A 15,761-nucleotide genomic window follows, 5' to 3' on the forward strand; every position below is an offset into this window, starting at 1 on the left:
ACAGGATCAGGAGAGGGAGGGGAAAGAGCTGCCTCTGGCTTCAGGCCAAGCAGAGGGAAAGCAGGCAACCTTCCTGCCCTCCTTCATCCCCCTTCCCCAGGGTCCCTGCTCCCTCTCAGTTTTGCTTGGGTACTGCCTGAAGCCATCGGTCTCAGTGCCTGTAGCATGCAGCTCTGTGTGTCTGGGTGGCTTCCTCAGCCAGCCCCCACCAGCAGCCCTGCCTTGCAGAACAGCCCATGGTCCCTCTTGGAGGGGTTTGAATTGGATATGGTTCTCCTTACTGAGACAAAGGAGCACATGAGCATAGGGAGAGCTGGGGTGCTGTTAGCAAGGTCACAGCTACATCTCCTGACAGGCAGAGCTGACTCTTTAAGGGCAAAAAAAAAAACCCAAACCCTTATATGTTTTCTCAGCCTTTGTATCCTAAGCCTCAGAGGCATCACAAATTGAGGTGAGAGGGTCACCCCACTGCTGAAGCTCCATTTATCACCCAAGTACAAAGTCCCTGCTGTCACAGCAGGGATGGCAGAGGTATTTGCAGGCTCTGTCTCTGCCAGCCAGGGCCAGCTGAAAAGCTCAGGTCTCCCCTTGGAGCTGAGAGGCAATCAGGAGATCTTTGGCTGACTCACAAGCTCAAGACCCGCAGCCCCCATTCTTTGGGGAGAGATCTTTGCTTTCCTTCCTCCACAGACAGCTCATGAAACCAAATGCCTGAAGCTGATATTAATTTATCTCTTCTCATCCTTTTACTGCCTGCCTAGAGGAGCACATGCTCACTGTGGGGAGGAGGCACAATTCTCACTTTACAGACAGACAACAAAGGCAGAAGGAGTGTCAGTGGTAGCTAAGGTAAGGTCAGTCTTTCTTCCCACAAATCTAACACTTGGAGCAGGCTGCCATCCTCCAGGTGACCCAGGCCACAGCCTCAGCCTCAGAGAAGTGTCCAGTGCTTGCAAACAGGGGGCCAGCCTGTCCAAACTTAGCAGCAGGCACAGCCTGAAAGGCTGCTTGCTCCCCCTGGCATGCACCCTGTCCCGGGGGCTCCTGACAGTGCTGCAGACGGCAGTGCAGGGAGCAGTGTGGGGGAGAAAGGACATCTGAAAAAGAGGTGAGAGGCTGCTGCACTGTCCCCCCCTTCCTGAGCAGAGGGGGCACCCTCAGTGCTGCAGTGGGTGCAGGATCAGCGATGCAAGCAAATCATTTTAATGAAAGCAGCAAATGATTTGCTACGGACATCTCGGAGCTTAACTCTTGGGACGCCAGGTGACCCTCACTCTTGCCAGGCTCCTGCCAGCAGCCTTCATCTTCTCTCCTGCCTCCCACCACAATGGCAACCAGATGGACTCCCTGCTAAGAAAATTCACAAGAGAGAGAGTGGAAACCCCTGGATTTTGGCAGTAGCCCTGAGAGGGAAGAGCTTGTGAGGAAAGGGAACAGCTCAGTCTGCTGTGCTTCTGCTCTCTTCTTTGCAATGCACAGCCAGGGTCAGTCACAGCTAAGCAGAGAGCACCAATGATGTTATCCAGTTGTGCTTCCCCAGGGTAACTACAGAATAATGTGCTCCTTGTCATCCCACAGAGAATGAGGCTTCTTGTTTCCCCACAGACCCCATCTTGATAAATCAGGAGATTTATCATCATTAATTGTCATCTGATTGCATTTGTGCTCTCCAAAACCCACATGGCTTTATCTTTTGACAGGCATGAGGGACTTCTCCAAGGCACCATTCAGGGGAGCAGGCTTCTGGGGGTTTCTTCTCTTTCATTTGCAGCAGAATCTCATACTACAAGGATGTGTCACAGATTTTCCTGGCCCTGCTTTTCAGAAAAGTCAGACTGGAAACCTCTATGGGGCTGTGACTCATCTTTTCCTTTCAGAGCAATTTTCTGCTTCCTGGCCCCTCTGTACTAGCAAGGGGCTGCTGGGATTCTCCCTAGCTGCTGTGTGATTTAGTCCTGCTGGCTTGCTTCCCACAGCAGACAAAGAAGACCTAGTGCTAAGCACCTCACCACCATGGGCTCTTCCCCACGCAGCACACAGCTCCACATGGTCAGCTTTCCCAGCTTATTGCTCCTGAGTAACTTCCTGCACCATGACAACCTCCCTGTCTCTGGGAGCCTGCAGAAATGTCTCTTCAAAGCTAATAGATGGCAAAGTTTACTCACAGAAGGCTTCTCCTCACTCTAGGAAATGATCAGACATGACTTGAGGAGTTTGGCTTCTCTTCTGTTGTGTGCTTAAGAGAGCCTCTGGCAAGCTGCACAAATAAATCTAAAGTCAGTGGCTACAAAAATTGACTCCATGCCAGCAGGAAGAGCAGCCTGGGGAGTTCCTGGTGATCTCACCCTGGAAACACAAAGGCAGGCTGCAGGGGATCTAACAGCTGCTACCTGGGGGTTTGAAGGCAGCACTATGGGAAACTACATGAGGTTCCTGGAAAGGAGAGTCCTCAGGAGTGAGTCTTGCAGCAATTACTGAGTGAAGCAAAGGAAGAGTTAACAGCAGGATGCCCAGGGGGCTGTGTGGGAATATTTTTCCTGGCAGAGCCTGCAGAAGCAGTTATTTTCCTTATCTGTAAATGCTTTCTCAGACTGTGTCAAATGAGAAAGTGGCTGGCTGGGGGTTGAGAGGGGATTCAATGACTCAGCAGAAGACTATGTTTGTTCTGCCACAAAGGCCTTTCATTCTGAACTGTCTGGGTGCCAGCTTTGTAAACCAGACAATTACTCCTTTCTAGATCTAGATCTTCTAGTTAATTACACAGGAAACTAGTAGCCATGACAGTAAATCAACTTACATCTAATAATCATTTGTGGCTCACCACCTCTAAAAGCCATGTTATCAAGAAGGTTAAAAAACCCCTAAACCTTTAATACATTGCTCTTAAAAACAGGCTACCTGGCTTGAGCCTTTCTTAAAGACAATAACCAAGCTCTGCCCCTGACTCTTGTGTCCAGCAAAACATTCACCTTCCAGTGCCTTCTCATTATGATCCCACTTATCCTGTGGCCAGCTGACCAGAGTGATCCACAAAATCAGCAGAGATAAGTGGAGTGGTGCCTGAGGGGAACCCCAGCCTTAACTGATATCAACACTATTGTTTGTAAAAGTGGGAGGTGAACGGCAAGGGAGTGGAGGGAGGATGGAAAGGGGGCATCTTAGGGCACCACCAATCTTTAACCACAAAGGAAAGAGTTCTCAGGTATTGCCAGATTTCCTCCAAAAGAGAGGCCCTTAGGTGACTGAAACCCCAGAAATGCCTGTGCCTGCAGAGAGGCAGGAACAGAGCCCATTCAGAAGCAGAACTGGAATGCAAAGATGCCATAAGCCATAATTATTTAGCTTAGCTCACTCAATTTCCACAAAATCAGCAACCTTGTCCTGCTTCCAGCACCCTGAGTGAGTGAGGCCATAGCTGCTCCTCCTCGAAGGAGCAGATTCTGGAGAGTAGGAGACTGACAATACTCTTACCTAAGGTCTCCCTGAAAGAAGCTTTCCATCCCCTGTCTGCTCCAAAGAAGTCAGTGCTGAACAGCAGGAACAAGTTATTGCTGGAGCTCTTCATGTTTGGAGGCAGCTCTGAGCCACAGAACTTGCCAAGCAGAGGAGCATGGGTGTCTGAGCCATCGTACACCGCCACAGAGTCCTTGTAGCAGGAGGGAGAGATTTCAAGCTGGAAGCTGTTGAATCTGTAAAATACATTTGGCATCAGATTTTCCTTTCTGTTCCTGTGTTAGGGGGTTTCAGTGCTTGAGGAAGGGCCCCAGAGACAGCAACACTCACAGCCCTGCAGGCAGAGACCACAGAGCATTTCTCTTTAGGAGCAAGCAAGGCAAAGGAGAACTGCATGGCAAACTCCTGCAGCCTGCCAGCCCCACAGCATTAATGTCCCTCACACACTGGGCCCTTCAGGGCAAACTGTCAGCACACCTGGGCTGTCTGGGAGCAGCAGGTCCCTGCTCTGCAAATCCCACTTTGGCAAATGATTAGCCTGAAGTGTGCCAGGGCAAGTGAGGCCTGCAAGCTCAGAGGCCTTCCACTTAGCTGGGCAGGGCTCTCTTCACTCCCAGCCAGCACATCCAGGGCAGCAAAGTGTATCTGCCCTTCCGTATCTCTGAGGTGAGAGGTTGTGGCAGCCCTGGCTCCCCCTGGGGGGATGCTGTTCCTTGGGCTGTGGGGTGAGTGTCAGCCCCCCAGAACTCACATTCTTCTCAGCTCCTCAAAGGCTGACAGAATTTAGCTGAGAACATGAGCTGTATGTCTACAATTCCTCAGTCCTCTTGCTAGTAGAAGTGGGAGGTTACAACTGTGGTGATTTCCACATAAATGCCAGAGCAAGCTGCAGGGGCCTGAGAAAGGTTGCTGCTGCAGGGGCCTGAGAAAGGTTGCTGCTGCTGCAGCCATTTCCCCTCTCAGCTCAGCTTGCTCCTCAGGGAAGGAAAAGCCGAGAGAAAATTGCTGTCTTTAATTGGCATCAGATACCTGTCTGCTGGATCACAAACTGAGCTGGGCTTACATACTTGAGGGCCACCACTCTGCTGCTTCCAACTGTGATGTGGTATGAGCAGTTCATGTTGTGGTGGTAGTCCAGCAGGGAGTGGGCTGGGCTGCTGATGACCCCCACGGAGCCGCCGAAGACACCGCCGCAGGCTGCAGGGGAACAGAGACACCAGAGCTGGCTCCTGGCCACCAGCTCGCTCTTACCTCTCACACTTCTGGCAGGAGCTTGTGCCAGTCCTCTTCCAGCTTCAAGGGGAGAAAAGCTCCTGATGCATCAGGAGCAGGCAGTGTGGCACTGGCACAGAAGCAGCCGCGGCTGGACACCTTGCCCTGCCCTTGACTCCTCTCATGTAGCTGCAGGCAGAGCCTCTGCCTCGCTCCCCCGGCCGCAGGGCTGGGGCATGGCTGCGGCATCAGCTGTGTGCAGAAAGGCACAGGGTCTGCACAGAGTGTCCCCAGGTGTCACTGACCCTGGGGACTGCTCCTCCTGCAGGCACCCATCAGCCGGCTGAGATGGAGGACTGCACAGAGCCAGCTGGACTTTGCAGCCGTACCGCAGGCCCTGCTTGGCTCCCCAGGCTGTCACACCATGGGGCTGAGGAGACCAGGATGTGGCTGATGTTTGTTCCCAGCCTCAGTGCTCAAGGGAAAGAAAAGCTGTTACAAAACCAACTCTAATCTCCATTGTTGGTCTCTGCCTTTATTTTATAATCTTGGCAAAGCAACGCTCCCTGCGTCCTGCTGATAAATAGCTCGAAGCCACACACAGCTTGCCATGGTTTAACAGATATGCCCAGGCCACTGCCTCAACAAAGGCAGTCCCAGATGGGGTGCTGCTGGGTGCAGAGCCCAGCTCCTGGGATGGCAGCCTGGAGCCCTGGCAGACAGAGGGCAGGAGCCGGTAGGATGAGGAATCTGCATTATTCTGCACTGGGAGGGAGAAGGCTTTGTTGTTTTGTTTTCAGCAAACAATACACCCAGAGGGAAGAGGAATGCTCATGGGCAGGATCTGCTCTGCAGACAACAGCAGCTCACAGGCCTGCAGGCATCTTTCTCAAATGTCAGAAGTCATGAGGCAGATAGCAACAACTGCATTGAGTGAGTTGTGAAGGCCTTTTCCATGAGTAACTGCTGGCTGCCATTTCTCAGTGCCACTCCCTCTGCCCTGGCTCTATTGGGCCATTCATTTTGCAGGAGGAATTTGGCCTTGTGCTCTTTGCTGTGGCTTTGAATGTGAGGAGCGCACCGCGGGGAGTACCGCAGTGAAGAACTCCGACTTGTCTCTGCAGCGAGAAAGTGATGCTGCCCAAAAGCAAAGTGCTGGCTTTACAAGCTACACCTGGGAGACATCACAGTATCACAGTATCACTTAGGTTGGAAAGGACCTCGAGGATCATCGAGTCCAACCTATCAACACAGACCCCATGACTAGACCATGGCACCAAGTGCCACGTCCAGTCTCCCCTTGAACGCCTCCAGGGTCAATGACTCAACCACCTCCCTGGGCAACCCGTTCCAATGACGAATTACTCGCTCAGTGAAGAACTTCCTCCTCACCTCGAGTCTAAACCTCCCCTGGCGCAGCTTGAGACTGTGTCCCCTTGTTCTGGTGCTGGTTGCCTGGGAGAAGAGGCCAACCCCTTCCTGGCTACAACCACCCTTCAGGTAGTTGTAGAGGGCAATGAGGTCTCCCCTGAGCCTCCTCTTCTCCAGGCTAAGCACCCCCAGCTCCCTCAGCCTCTCCTCACAGGGCTGTGCTCAAGGCCTCTCCCCAGCCTTGTTGCCCTTCTCTGGACACGCTCAAGTGTTTCGATGTTCTTCTTAAACTGAGGGGCCCAGAACTGGACACAGTACTGGGTTTGAAAATTAAGTTCATCTTTTGGGGTGTTTACATTTGTGCAGGTTTAAATCCCAAACTCAGCTGGGAACTTCTGTTTCCAATCCGCATCTCTTTTCAGAACCAAAAGAGATCTTTAGGTGAAGGACAAAAGGGTTTGGTGAAAATATGTATTTAAAAATAGAAATCTATCTAGATCTGAGGTTTTATTTACATCAACACCTGCCACTGCAAGAGGATCATCAAATGGAAGCATGTGGCTGGATCCACTTACAGCCCCTGCTCTGGTTCCCATGTGTGTAATGTAACTTTGGTGTAAGTGGGAATCAGACCATACCCCTGGATGGGATTAAACCATTCACTCAGGCTAACAAACTGCTGCTGTTTCTCCTTAAACATCATAAAAACACAGAACAAAAAAGGAACCAAGCAAAGCCAACAAGCAATGAGGCCTAAACCAAACAGGCAGAACAAGCTTGCCCAAATGGCTTGCATTTCTTTTCTGCAGTAAAGGAAGAGTGTTTCAGGCCTCGGCTTGGTCCCACGCAGTGTGGTGACATGAGAGCTGTGAAAGGACAGCTCAGGCAGTGCCAGCAGTCACAAACTGCCCCAGGGCCTGCTCCTGAGAGCTCATCTGGGCAAGTGCAGAGGGAACAGGAGCAATCTACACTTCCCCAAGGTATTCCCCAGGTAAGGTATTCCCCAGATGAGGTACAACAGCTCCTACACTGAGCCAGAGTATTCCCACCCCGTAAAGCACCGTAAAGCAGCTACTCACCAACTGCTCTGTATCGTGCCTGGAATCCAAAGCCCACGATGTGGGAGTCAGTGTAGAAGTTGAGCAGCATAGGTCCAAAGACACTGACTGGGGCAGGGAGCTCATTGCCACAGAGTGTGATGAGAGGCTGGGAGGTAACTCTGGTGCCACTGAAGATGCTTAGTCCATCGTAAAGACAAACCCTGCTCAAGAGTGCTGGGGCTGCAAGGACATCAAAGGCAGAAGTGTTAGCAGCATGTTTGATTGCTGAGCTGCAAGTACCTCCAGAGCCTACACAGGACAAGAATTAGATGTTACATTACTTTCCATTCCAGGATCTCAGGATCTCATCTGCCTGCTGAGGAAGCAAAGTCCACTTTTGCCATGCAGAAAGGGACAGAGTCCTTGTGTATAAGACATTATACAGTCTCCTTCAACACCTCCCAGCACCTGGAAAAGGGTCAAGGTGCCTTGAGGCCATGAGAGTTCATAGCTGGGGAGATGAGAGAACCAGACACAAGCATGGATCTCCTCTGCAAATGCAATGCACCTTTTGTGAGAGACAACCTAATACCACAGAGAGAAAAACAAGAGACTGACTCTCCTGAGACCCCACCTGCAGCACTGCAGTGAGTCCTGGTGCCCCTGCCGTGAGAGGGACATGGAGCTGCTGGAGAGAGTCCAGAGGAGGCCATGAAGATGATCAGAGGCTGGAGAACCTTCCCCTATGGGGACAGGCTGGGAGAGTTGGGGCTCTTCATTCTGGAGAAGAGAAGGCTCCAGGGAGACCTTAGAGCAGCCTTCCAGTACCTGAAGGGAGCTACAGGAGAGCTGGGGAGGGACTTGTGACAAGGGCTGGGAGTGACAGGATGAGGACAATGGCTTTGAGCTGGAAGAGGGCAGATTGAGACTGGAGATTAGGAAGAAATTCTTTGCAGTGAGGGTGGAGAGACTCTGACACAGGTTGCCCAGGGAGGCTGTTGCTGTCCCTTCCCTGAAGGTGTTCAAGGCCAGGTTGGATGAGGCCTTGAGCAACCTGGGCTGGTGGGAGGTGTCCCTGCCTATGGCAGGGAGGTTGGAACTGAATGATCTTAAAGGTCCTTTCCAACCCAAACCATTCTGTGAATCTATGATTCTATTATTTCTTTCTCTGATGCAGAAGTCAGCTCTCAGTGCAGGAAATTTTAACTCATTCAGCATGAACACTGGGGAAGATGAAGCAATAGTCCAGACACAAACCTGCTTCAGAGCTGACTTCTTTCCAGCTCTGGAGTGCCTAAAGTCAGGTTCCTCAGCTTGACTCAGAAGACACGAACTGCACATTTAATTTTGCAGTTTGCCAGTGACCTTCTGTAACTGTGGCAATCAGTGGAGATTTGGAGATGCCTGAGCAACAGGAAAAACCCAACAGGCTTCAGAGTGCTCTGCTTTAGGGGCAAATCAGTGCACATGTTGGGGTGAGTGAAAATCTGCCTGCCCAGAAGCACTGAGAGAGAGAAATGAGGAATCACAGATTCACAGAATGGGTTGGGTTGGAAGGGACCTTAAAGAACATCCACACCTTCCCACACCTCCCACCAGCCCAGGTTGCTCGAGGCCTCATCCAACCTGGCCTTGAACACCTCCAGGGAGGAAGCATCCACAGCCTCCCTGGGCAGCCTGTGCCAGAGTCTCCCCACCCTCACTGCAAAGAATTTCTTCCCCATCTCCAGTCTAAATCTGCCCTCTCCCAGCTCAAAGCCATTGCCCCTTGTCCTGCCACTACAAGTCCTTGTTGATGTCCCTCCCCTGCTCTCCTGTAGCCCCTTCAGGTACTGGAAGGCTGCTGTAAGGTTTTAGCATTCTGATGTTTTTTCCCCCTGGTTTTTAGTGCCTCATAGGCAGTTAGGTCTCTGGAGGAATGTGCCATCCCCTTTGACTCTGCCCCAGCTTTTTAGCCACATCACCATTTCCAAGCAGACAGGACTGAGACAAGAAGCCTCAAGTGTATTCATACAAGTTTCATGAAGGCCAGCAGCTGAGGTAGAGTGCAGAGGAATGTCCCCAAAACATGACAAGATGTGCTGTCAGTGTAAGGGCTGTGAGTGTGGGCAGAGACCTGCTGGGCACCAGCCACCAGCACTCTGGGAGCTCAGGGCCACAGCAGCACCTCCCTGCCCTGGTGGGAGCCATAAACACAGGGAGAAGCTGGTGACACCACTAAGAGATGCATGATGGGAGCTAGAGAGGTTTGGCATCATGTGGAAACAAGAAGGAAACCACAGGGGTTATGCAAAAGAGCTGGATTAGTGCTGCCACTGAAAAACACAATAGACATCGACTGAAAAGCCAGCTCCAAACACTGCTGTGCTTGCACAACTTGGTGTTCTCTTTGTCTTCATCACTTCCCACCAGAATGGAAGCTGTGGTGGCACACTGAGCTGGAAGGGACCTCCTGAGATCATCCAGTCCAACCCCCCTGCCAGAGCAGGAGCACCCAGGGCAGGTCACACAGGAACACTTCCAAGGGGGTTGAATATCTCCAGAGAGGGAGACTCCACACCCCCCTGGGCAGCCTGCTCCAGGCCTCTGTGGAAACTATAATCAGTTTTAAAATGCAAAGAAACGAGAACAATCTGAAATGGGGACAAGTGCAGTTTGGGAATGGAAGGGATTTGAGTGAGCAGCTCAGGTCCTGCTCTGAAAAGCCTCTGGAGTGAAGCAGATTCCTCAGCAAATCAGAGCTCCACAACACCTGTCATGAGTTGGTTCAGACTGCTGCACTGGAGGTGAGGTGCTTGCCACAGGATTGTGAGCAAAAGGCTTAATTTCTAGCTTTGAACCCCTATTGCTTGGGCCCATATCAAACATGAGCCATGAATTCTGGCAGGGCTGCTGACTGTTTGAGCTCTGTCCTGTAATTCCTTCTCTTGTTTACAGCTTTCCTTAATTTCTCATCACACTGAATGCTTTTTCTGTACTCAGTCCCCAGCCTCAGATCCCTCTGTTCTGTCACGTCCTCCATGCATGCTCAGCACAGCATCAGCATCTCAGCTCTGTGGTTTACTTCCTCTATCATCTTAGATCTTTCCTAGACCAATTTCTGCCCCTTGAACTGCTTTCATGAGTCTCCAGAGACCTTTTCTTAGCCAGATGTCAGACCCACATCCTCTTGGAGCTGACAGGCACTTTCCACAGAGCTAGCACTGGTTTTCTGCAATGAACCTTGTCTGGTGAGAGCTTTTTGCTCATCCTTCTGGTATTACTCTTGCAGTTCACCCATGAGGATTCAGTGAAACACCTCCTCTCCTGTCTTCCTTTGTCTCCACATCAGCTTGGTATAATCTCATTTGCAAGGAGAGATGCAACTGTCTCTGTGCTGATGGCCTCATAAATCTGCCTCCCTGCCCCAGGCCTCTTCCTGTTCAGACTGAAATGTTATTTCAGTCTCTTAACAAAGCCCTTCAACAGGAGAGCTTTTCCCACCCTCAGGGTCTTCCCTTGCTGCTTCTCCCATTCTGCCTGCTCTCAACAGGGACATGTCTATGATCTGGATCTCTCTAGGTCTTCACATCCAGGATAGATTAAAACATTGTGAAGTGTTTCCAGTTATTACCTCTAGGATAAACTCTTCCCCATCCTTCCATGCAGCTATGACTCTCACCTGAACAGCAGTTTCCCCAGCATGGATTCTGCACCATTTGTTCCTACAGCCTTCAAACATTTCTTCCCAATGCTCATTTATTTGCCCTGAATAATGAGCATCTCTCTTTGAATTGCTGCATCTGTTTGCTTTCAAGGCCTTTTGCTCTATCTCTGCACTCCAGTTGCCATCTCTGGGTGCAACCTTGCCTCCTGCCCCTGAAGTTCACATGATCAGAGCTTCAGTTGTCCTTGCACTGCATTTTCAAATGCACCCAATGCACCCTTGTGTGGTCTCCTTTCCACTGAGCAGACACTCCTGTCCACTCCCATTATTCTCCATAAAGACATCTATCTCAGAATCATGGAATCATAGAATGGGTTGGGTTGAAAAGGCCCTGTTCCAGTGTTCCACCACCCTCATGGGGCAGAACTTGTTCTTAACATCCAATCTAAACCTGCTCTTCTCCAATTTCAAACACTTGCCACTCCTCCTAACCCTGCAGGCCTTTGCAAACAGTCTCTCTGCTGCCTGCTTGTAGCCCCCCTCAAGTACTGGAAGGCTGCTATTAGGTCTCCCCAAAGCCTTCTCTTCTCCATGCTGAACAACCCCAGCTTCCTCAGCCTGTCCTGGTAGCAGAGGTGCTTGGGTCAGGTCAAAATGCTTAAAATGAACCAAAAAAACTCTTCTGAGGCACTTTGAATTGGCTAAATAAATACACAGCTAAGTTTCTACACCATTGGTGTGGTATTCATCCAGTGCAGGAATCCAATCCCTGATACTCTGTGCTGAGTAGAAAAATGTGGATGTTTCCCACACTGTGCATAGCAGACAGCACTTTGTGCCTGTGTAGAAATATTTGAGGCTGAAGTACAGTAAAAGCTCTCAGGACCTGTGAGCTCTACCTCACTCCCAGGCTGACCTAGTTCAGTGGTAAATTTATTTGATATGATGCCTGCAGAAAAGTCTTGGCCTAATTTGGGCCTCTATCTGATCACTAATGCCAATGTCCTCTTTCCATCCCTGTCCATAGCCTCTCATGTTGTACTGGGGCAGCACCTCCCACCTTGTTTGAAGTTTGTCAACAATAGAGGTTTTGGTTCACAACACAGCTTCTGGTAGAAATGGTAATACAATTAGCAATGACTGATGGAGGAGAAGTGTCACACAGATGAGTGCTCCTGTGCAATGTGTTTAGCAGCTCCATAGCATAAGGCACTATTCTCAAAGCAAGGGACTACAATCATATCTATCCATCTACCTATCTATCTACCTATCTATCTACTTATCTATCTATCTATCTATCTATCTATCTATCTATCTATCTATCTATCTATCTACCCATCTATCTACCTATCTATCTATCTATCCATATACCTATCTATCTACCTATCTATCTATCTATCTATCTATCTACCCATCTATCTACCTATCTATCTACCTATCTATCTATCTATCTCTATCTGTACTACATCTAATCTAAATGTATCTCTATATCTAATCTATCTCTACATTGCTCCTCTTTCAAAGTGCTCCATTGCAAAATGGATGGCAACCTGATCTAGTGGAGGATGTCCCTGCTGACTGCAGAGGGGGTTGGACTGGGTGCCCTTTGGAGGCCCCTTCCAACCCAGGCCATTCTGTGACTCTATGATTCCACAAAAATCTGTTTGCTGAACTGCCTAATGACAACTGGGAAAGCAAACTCCTGAAGGAAGCTATGAGCCTATTCCAGACTGCAAAACTACAGCTTCATGGCTAAAAAAGGGGGAGAAAAAGGAGAAATAAGCAAGTTATTAAAACATTTTTCAGGTCACCATGGGATCAATACAATGCAGTTGGTTTGTGTGGATAGAGTATAAATACTCCTAGGAGGCCCACATCCTTTTCCCCTCATCTCCCAGCCGTTCTTGGCTGCTGTACTCACACCTGAGAGTGTTACAGCCATGCCATAGTACCCTGCCTAGCTTTCCCAGAGGTGTATTTGCAGGGACTTTGATCAGAAGAAAGCTTATGAACAACAGATGGATGTGTGAATTGCTTCTTAGAGGGGAGCCCTGCAAAGGTAGCAGAGGCTTCTTTACCAGTTCCAATATGTTAGATTTGTGCAGACCTGTGATCTGAGGAGACAGGACAGATAGAAGATAATATTTCTCCCTGTCCCAGATGTGGGGCAAGAAAACAAAGCCACCCCCTTTATAAAATAACCAAACAGCTGGGAAGTGCTGCTGCAAGAAGCAAGTGGCAACTCAGGCAGCTTCATGAAAGAGGCAAATCAAAAGAGAGGCTCTGTAACCATACTCAGCTTGGCACAGGAAGAGACACTCTTCATGCTGCAAGGAAATCACAGAGCCCAACCAAGTTCCATTGGCAGGGTTACTCTGCTCTGTGTTTTGCTGCCTAAGTCTGGCATAAGCTATTGCATATGGCTTCCTGTGATAGCTACAGGGGAAGGGGAGGGAGGCCTTCAGCAGGGAATCCACTCCACCTGTGTGACACATTTGGGGCTGAGTTTAAGGCACTTTCATACTCCCTGTGGGATGAGATAAACCTAGATGATATCTAAGTTAGATGTCTATTGGCAAAGTCAGTCAAAAACTAATTTTCCACTTACTGGGAAGCAGCTCATTTGGATAAATTTTTGATGACAGACTCATCAGCTGCAGCTTCCTCCACTTCACTCCTGCTCTGGTGCCTGCTATGTCTGGTGCTTGATGCATAGTTCATATTGGGTGGACGCATGTCGTGTCCACTTGGTTCCAGACACTGACATGGCATCACTGCTGGGGTTAGCTGCCTCATTTGGACTCATCCTTTATAATCAGAACAGGCATCTCCTCCTAACTGAAAACAAACCCACTCTGGGCAGAGGGCTGTGACTAACCCATGCAGTCACTCAGGTCATGGACACGATCCACAATTACCTCCTGCCTTCTGGTTTTCTGGAAAAGGTATCTCAGCCAGTCAAAGTCAGTGAGAAGTGCAGGCCTCACAGGCACTGGCTGTGGCTGTTAAACAGCCATGGAAGAACAACTGGATCTCTTTTGAGAGCCCCAGTGGGCAGTAAATGATGCAAATCAGACATGTAGCTGCACTTGGAAAACCCAACTCAGAACATCCCTGCTGGTAGGGGTGCAGCTTTTGAGGCCACACTCAGCAATGATTTCAGCAGGTGCAATGCTTCCTTGCACAGGGAATAGCTACAAGGGTTTGTAACAGATGCTAGCAGCCACTGCCCTGCCTGTGCAGGAGGACTAACCCTCAGGCACATGTGCTAAGCACCTTCAGTGGGACTAAGCTCTCACCTCTGCATGGTAGGTTGCAAGATGGTGATTTCAGTCTGCTGTCTAGTTTCAAGCCAGGCAGGTTCTCTTTGGCACAGGGCTGTATGTCCAGGTTTGGTCCAAAATTTTAACCATCAACTGCTGGAGAGTGTCAGACCTCCTGGTTTATAACCAGATGTCCTTTAACTCATATCCACAGTTCTTTTCTTTCATGTAATTAAGGACTTCATGTAACAGCAGCACAGGAAGTTCCACCTCAACATGAGGAGGAACTTCTTCACTGTGAGGGTCCCAGAGGCCTGGAGCAGGCTGCCCAGAGAGGTTGTGGAGTCTCCTTCTGTGGAGCCTTTGCAGCCCTGTCTGGATGTGTTCCTGTGTGACCTGTGCTGGATTCTCTGCTCCTGCTCTGGCAGGGGGGGTGGACTGGAAGCTCTCCAGAGGTCACTTCCACCCCCTGACATCCTGTGATCCTGTGACTTCTAGTTGCTGTGGCCTAAGGAAGCCTACAACAGTAAAAGAGCAAATTGCCCTGCAAGAAGTAGAATCTCTTTAGTATTTTCAGGTCTATGATCATCACTGTGTCTGTAGGACTTACCTCTTGGGTTTATAACAGCTTGAGTCCATTTATAAACTAACTGAATGCAGAGAGAGCATGCAGGTCAGCAATGTACTCCTAGAGGTGTCACAACTGGCATTCAGTCTGCTGTGTGGTGCCTGCAGAGTAGTGATGTCTTCCCCAGGAAGAAGTTGTGTCAGTGTTGTGCCTCACTTGTCAGTTTTCAGAAAAGCAGCAGTTTGCATCAGGGGATTCAAACAAATATTTCAGATAAAACCATAGTCAAATGAAAGCTTTTTCTTGGACTTAAACTGAGTTTGGACCAGAATGCAAACCAGTTTGGAAACTCCAAAAGACAAGAAACGAAGCCTAGCTTCTCACGTTATTGAGAACAAGAGCCAGGCTAACTCACAGTCACTCCTATGGTGCAATCACCTGGCAAGTTCCCAGCTCCACTGATGCACCAAGGGAGGCCTGCCTTCACTGCTCTGAAAGCCTTGAGTGAATCCTGGAAACAAGCTCTGTAAATGTTTCTCTGCAAATGGTGCTCACAGTGGAGCAGCAGATGAAGCCATCAGCTGTTTTCCATGGCAGAAGGCTTGTCTGTTTTCAAGTGAGAAGTTACACTTGATAGCACATACTGAAAGGATGAGGAATCAGTTACCTTCCAGGTGGAAAGTCTCAAACTCCAGGATCACCAGTGACTGTGGCCCCTGGTCTATGATATAGCTGCAGTTCAGGTTGTTGTCATACTGGCTGGGGTAGTTAGGAGAGACGATTCGGCCCGCAGGGCTGGTGGCATTCACTCCACATCCTGCAAACACAGATCAGTAAGGGATGGTTGCAGTCCAGGTGGTGACAGCATTCCCATTCTGCAGAGAGAGCCCAGTCCTGTACACAGGGACCTCACCATCTGGCCTTCAGGCCAGTCACATCCTGGGCTGCATCAAAAGCAGCATGGCTAGCAGCTCAAGAAAGGGACCTGGACCTGAGCAAAGCTTTCAACACTGTCCTGCACCACATCCTGGTCTCCAGGCTGGTGCAGGATGGTTCCATGGAAGGACCATTCAGTGGGTACAGAACTGGCTTGAGGGCTGCACCCAAAGAGTGGCTGTCAATGGTCCATGGCCAAGTGCAGGCCAGGGACAAGTGGAGGCCCTCAGGGATCAGCACTGGGGCCAGTCCTATTTAACATCTTTGTTGGT

General features: G+C 49.9%; 1 protein-coding gene across 3 annotated transcripts in view; it reads right to left on the bottom strand.

The window, feature by feature from the left end:
• Positions 1 to 15,761, bottom strand: part of CUBN (cubilin) — a 170,670-nt gene that overhangs the window by 23,074 nt on the left and 131,835 nt on the right. For all 3 annotated transcript variants that reach the window (XM_068146386.1, XM_068146387.1, XM_068146384.1), the window contains exons 56-59: positions 15,221 to 15,370; positions 7,116 to 7,316; positions 4,521 to 4,650; positions 3,472 to 3,689 (exon numbers count right to left, since the gene is read on the bottom strand). In XM_068146386.1, coding sequence (XP_068002487.1) covers positions 3,472 to 3,689; positions 4,521 to 4,650; positions 7,116 to 7,316; positions 15,221 to 15,370 — 699 coding nt within the window. The remainder of the gene's footprint in view (positions 1 to 3,471; positions 3,690 to 4,520; positions 4,651 to 7,115; positions 7,317 to 15,220; positions 15,371 to 15,761) is intronic.

This window comes from Melanerpes formicivorus, unplaced genomic scaffold (assembly GCF_026170545.1).
Source record: "Melanerpes formicivorus ecotype bairdi unplaced genomic scaffold, bMelFor1.0.p_v2 SCAF_13, whole genome shotgun sequence".
NCBI classification, from domain to species: Eukaryota; Metazoa; Chordata; class Aves; order Piciformes; family Picidae; genus Melanerpes; species Melanerpes formicivorus.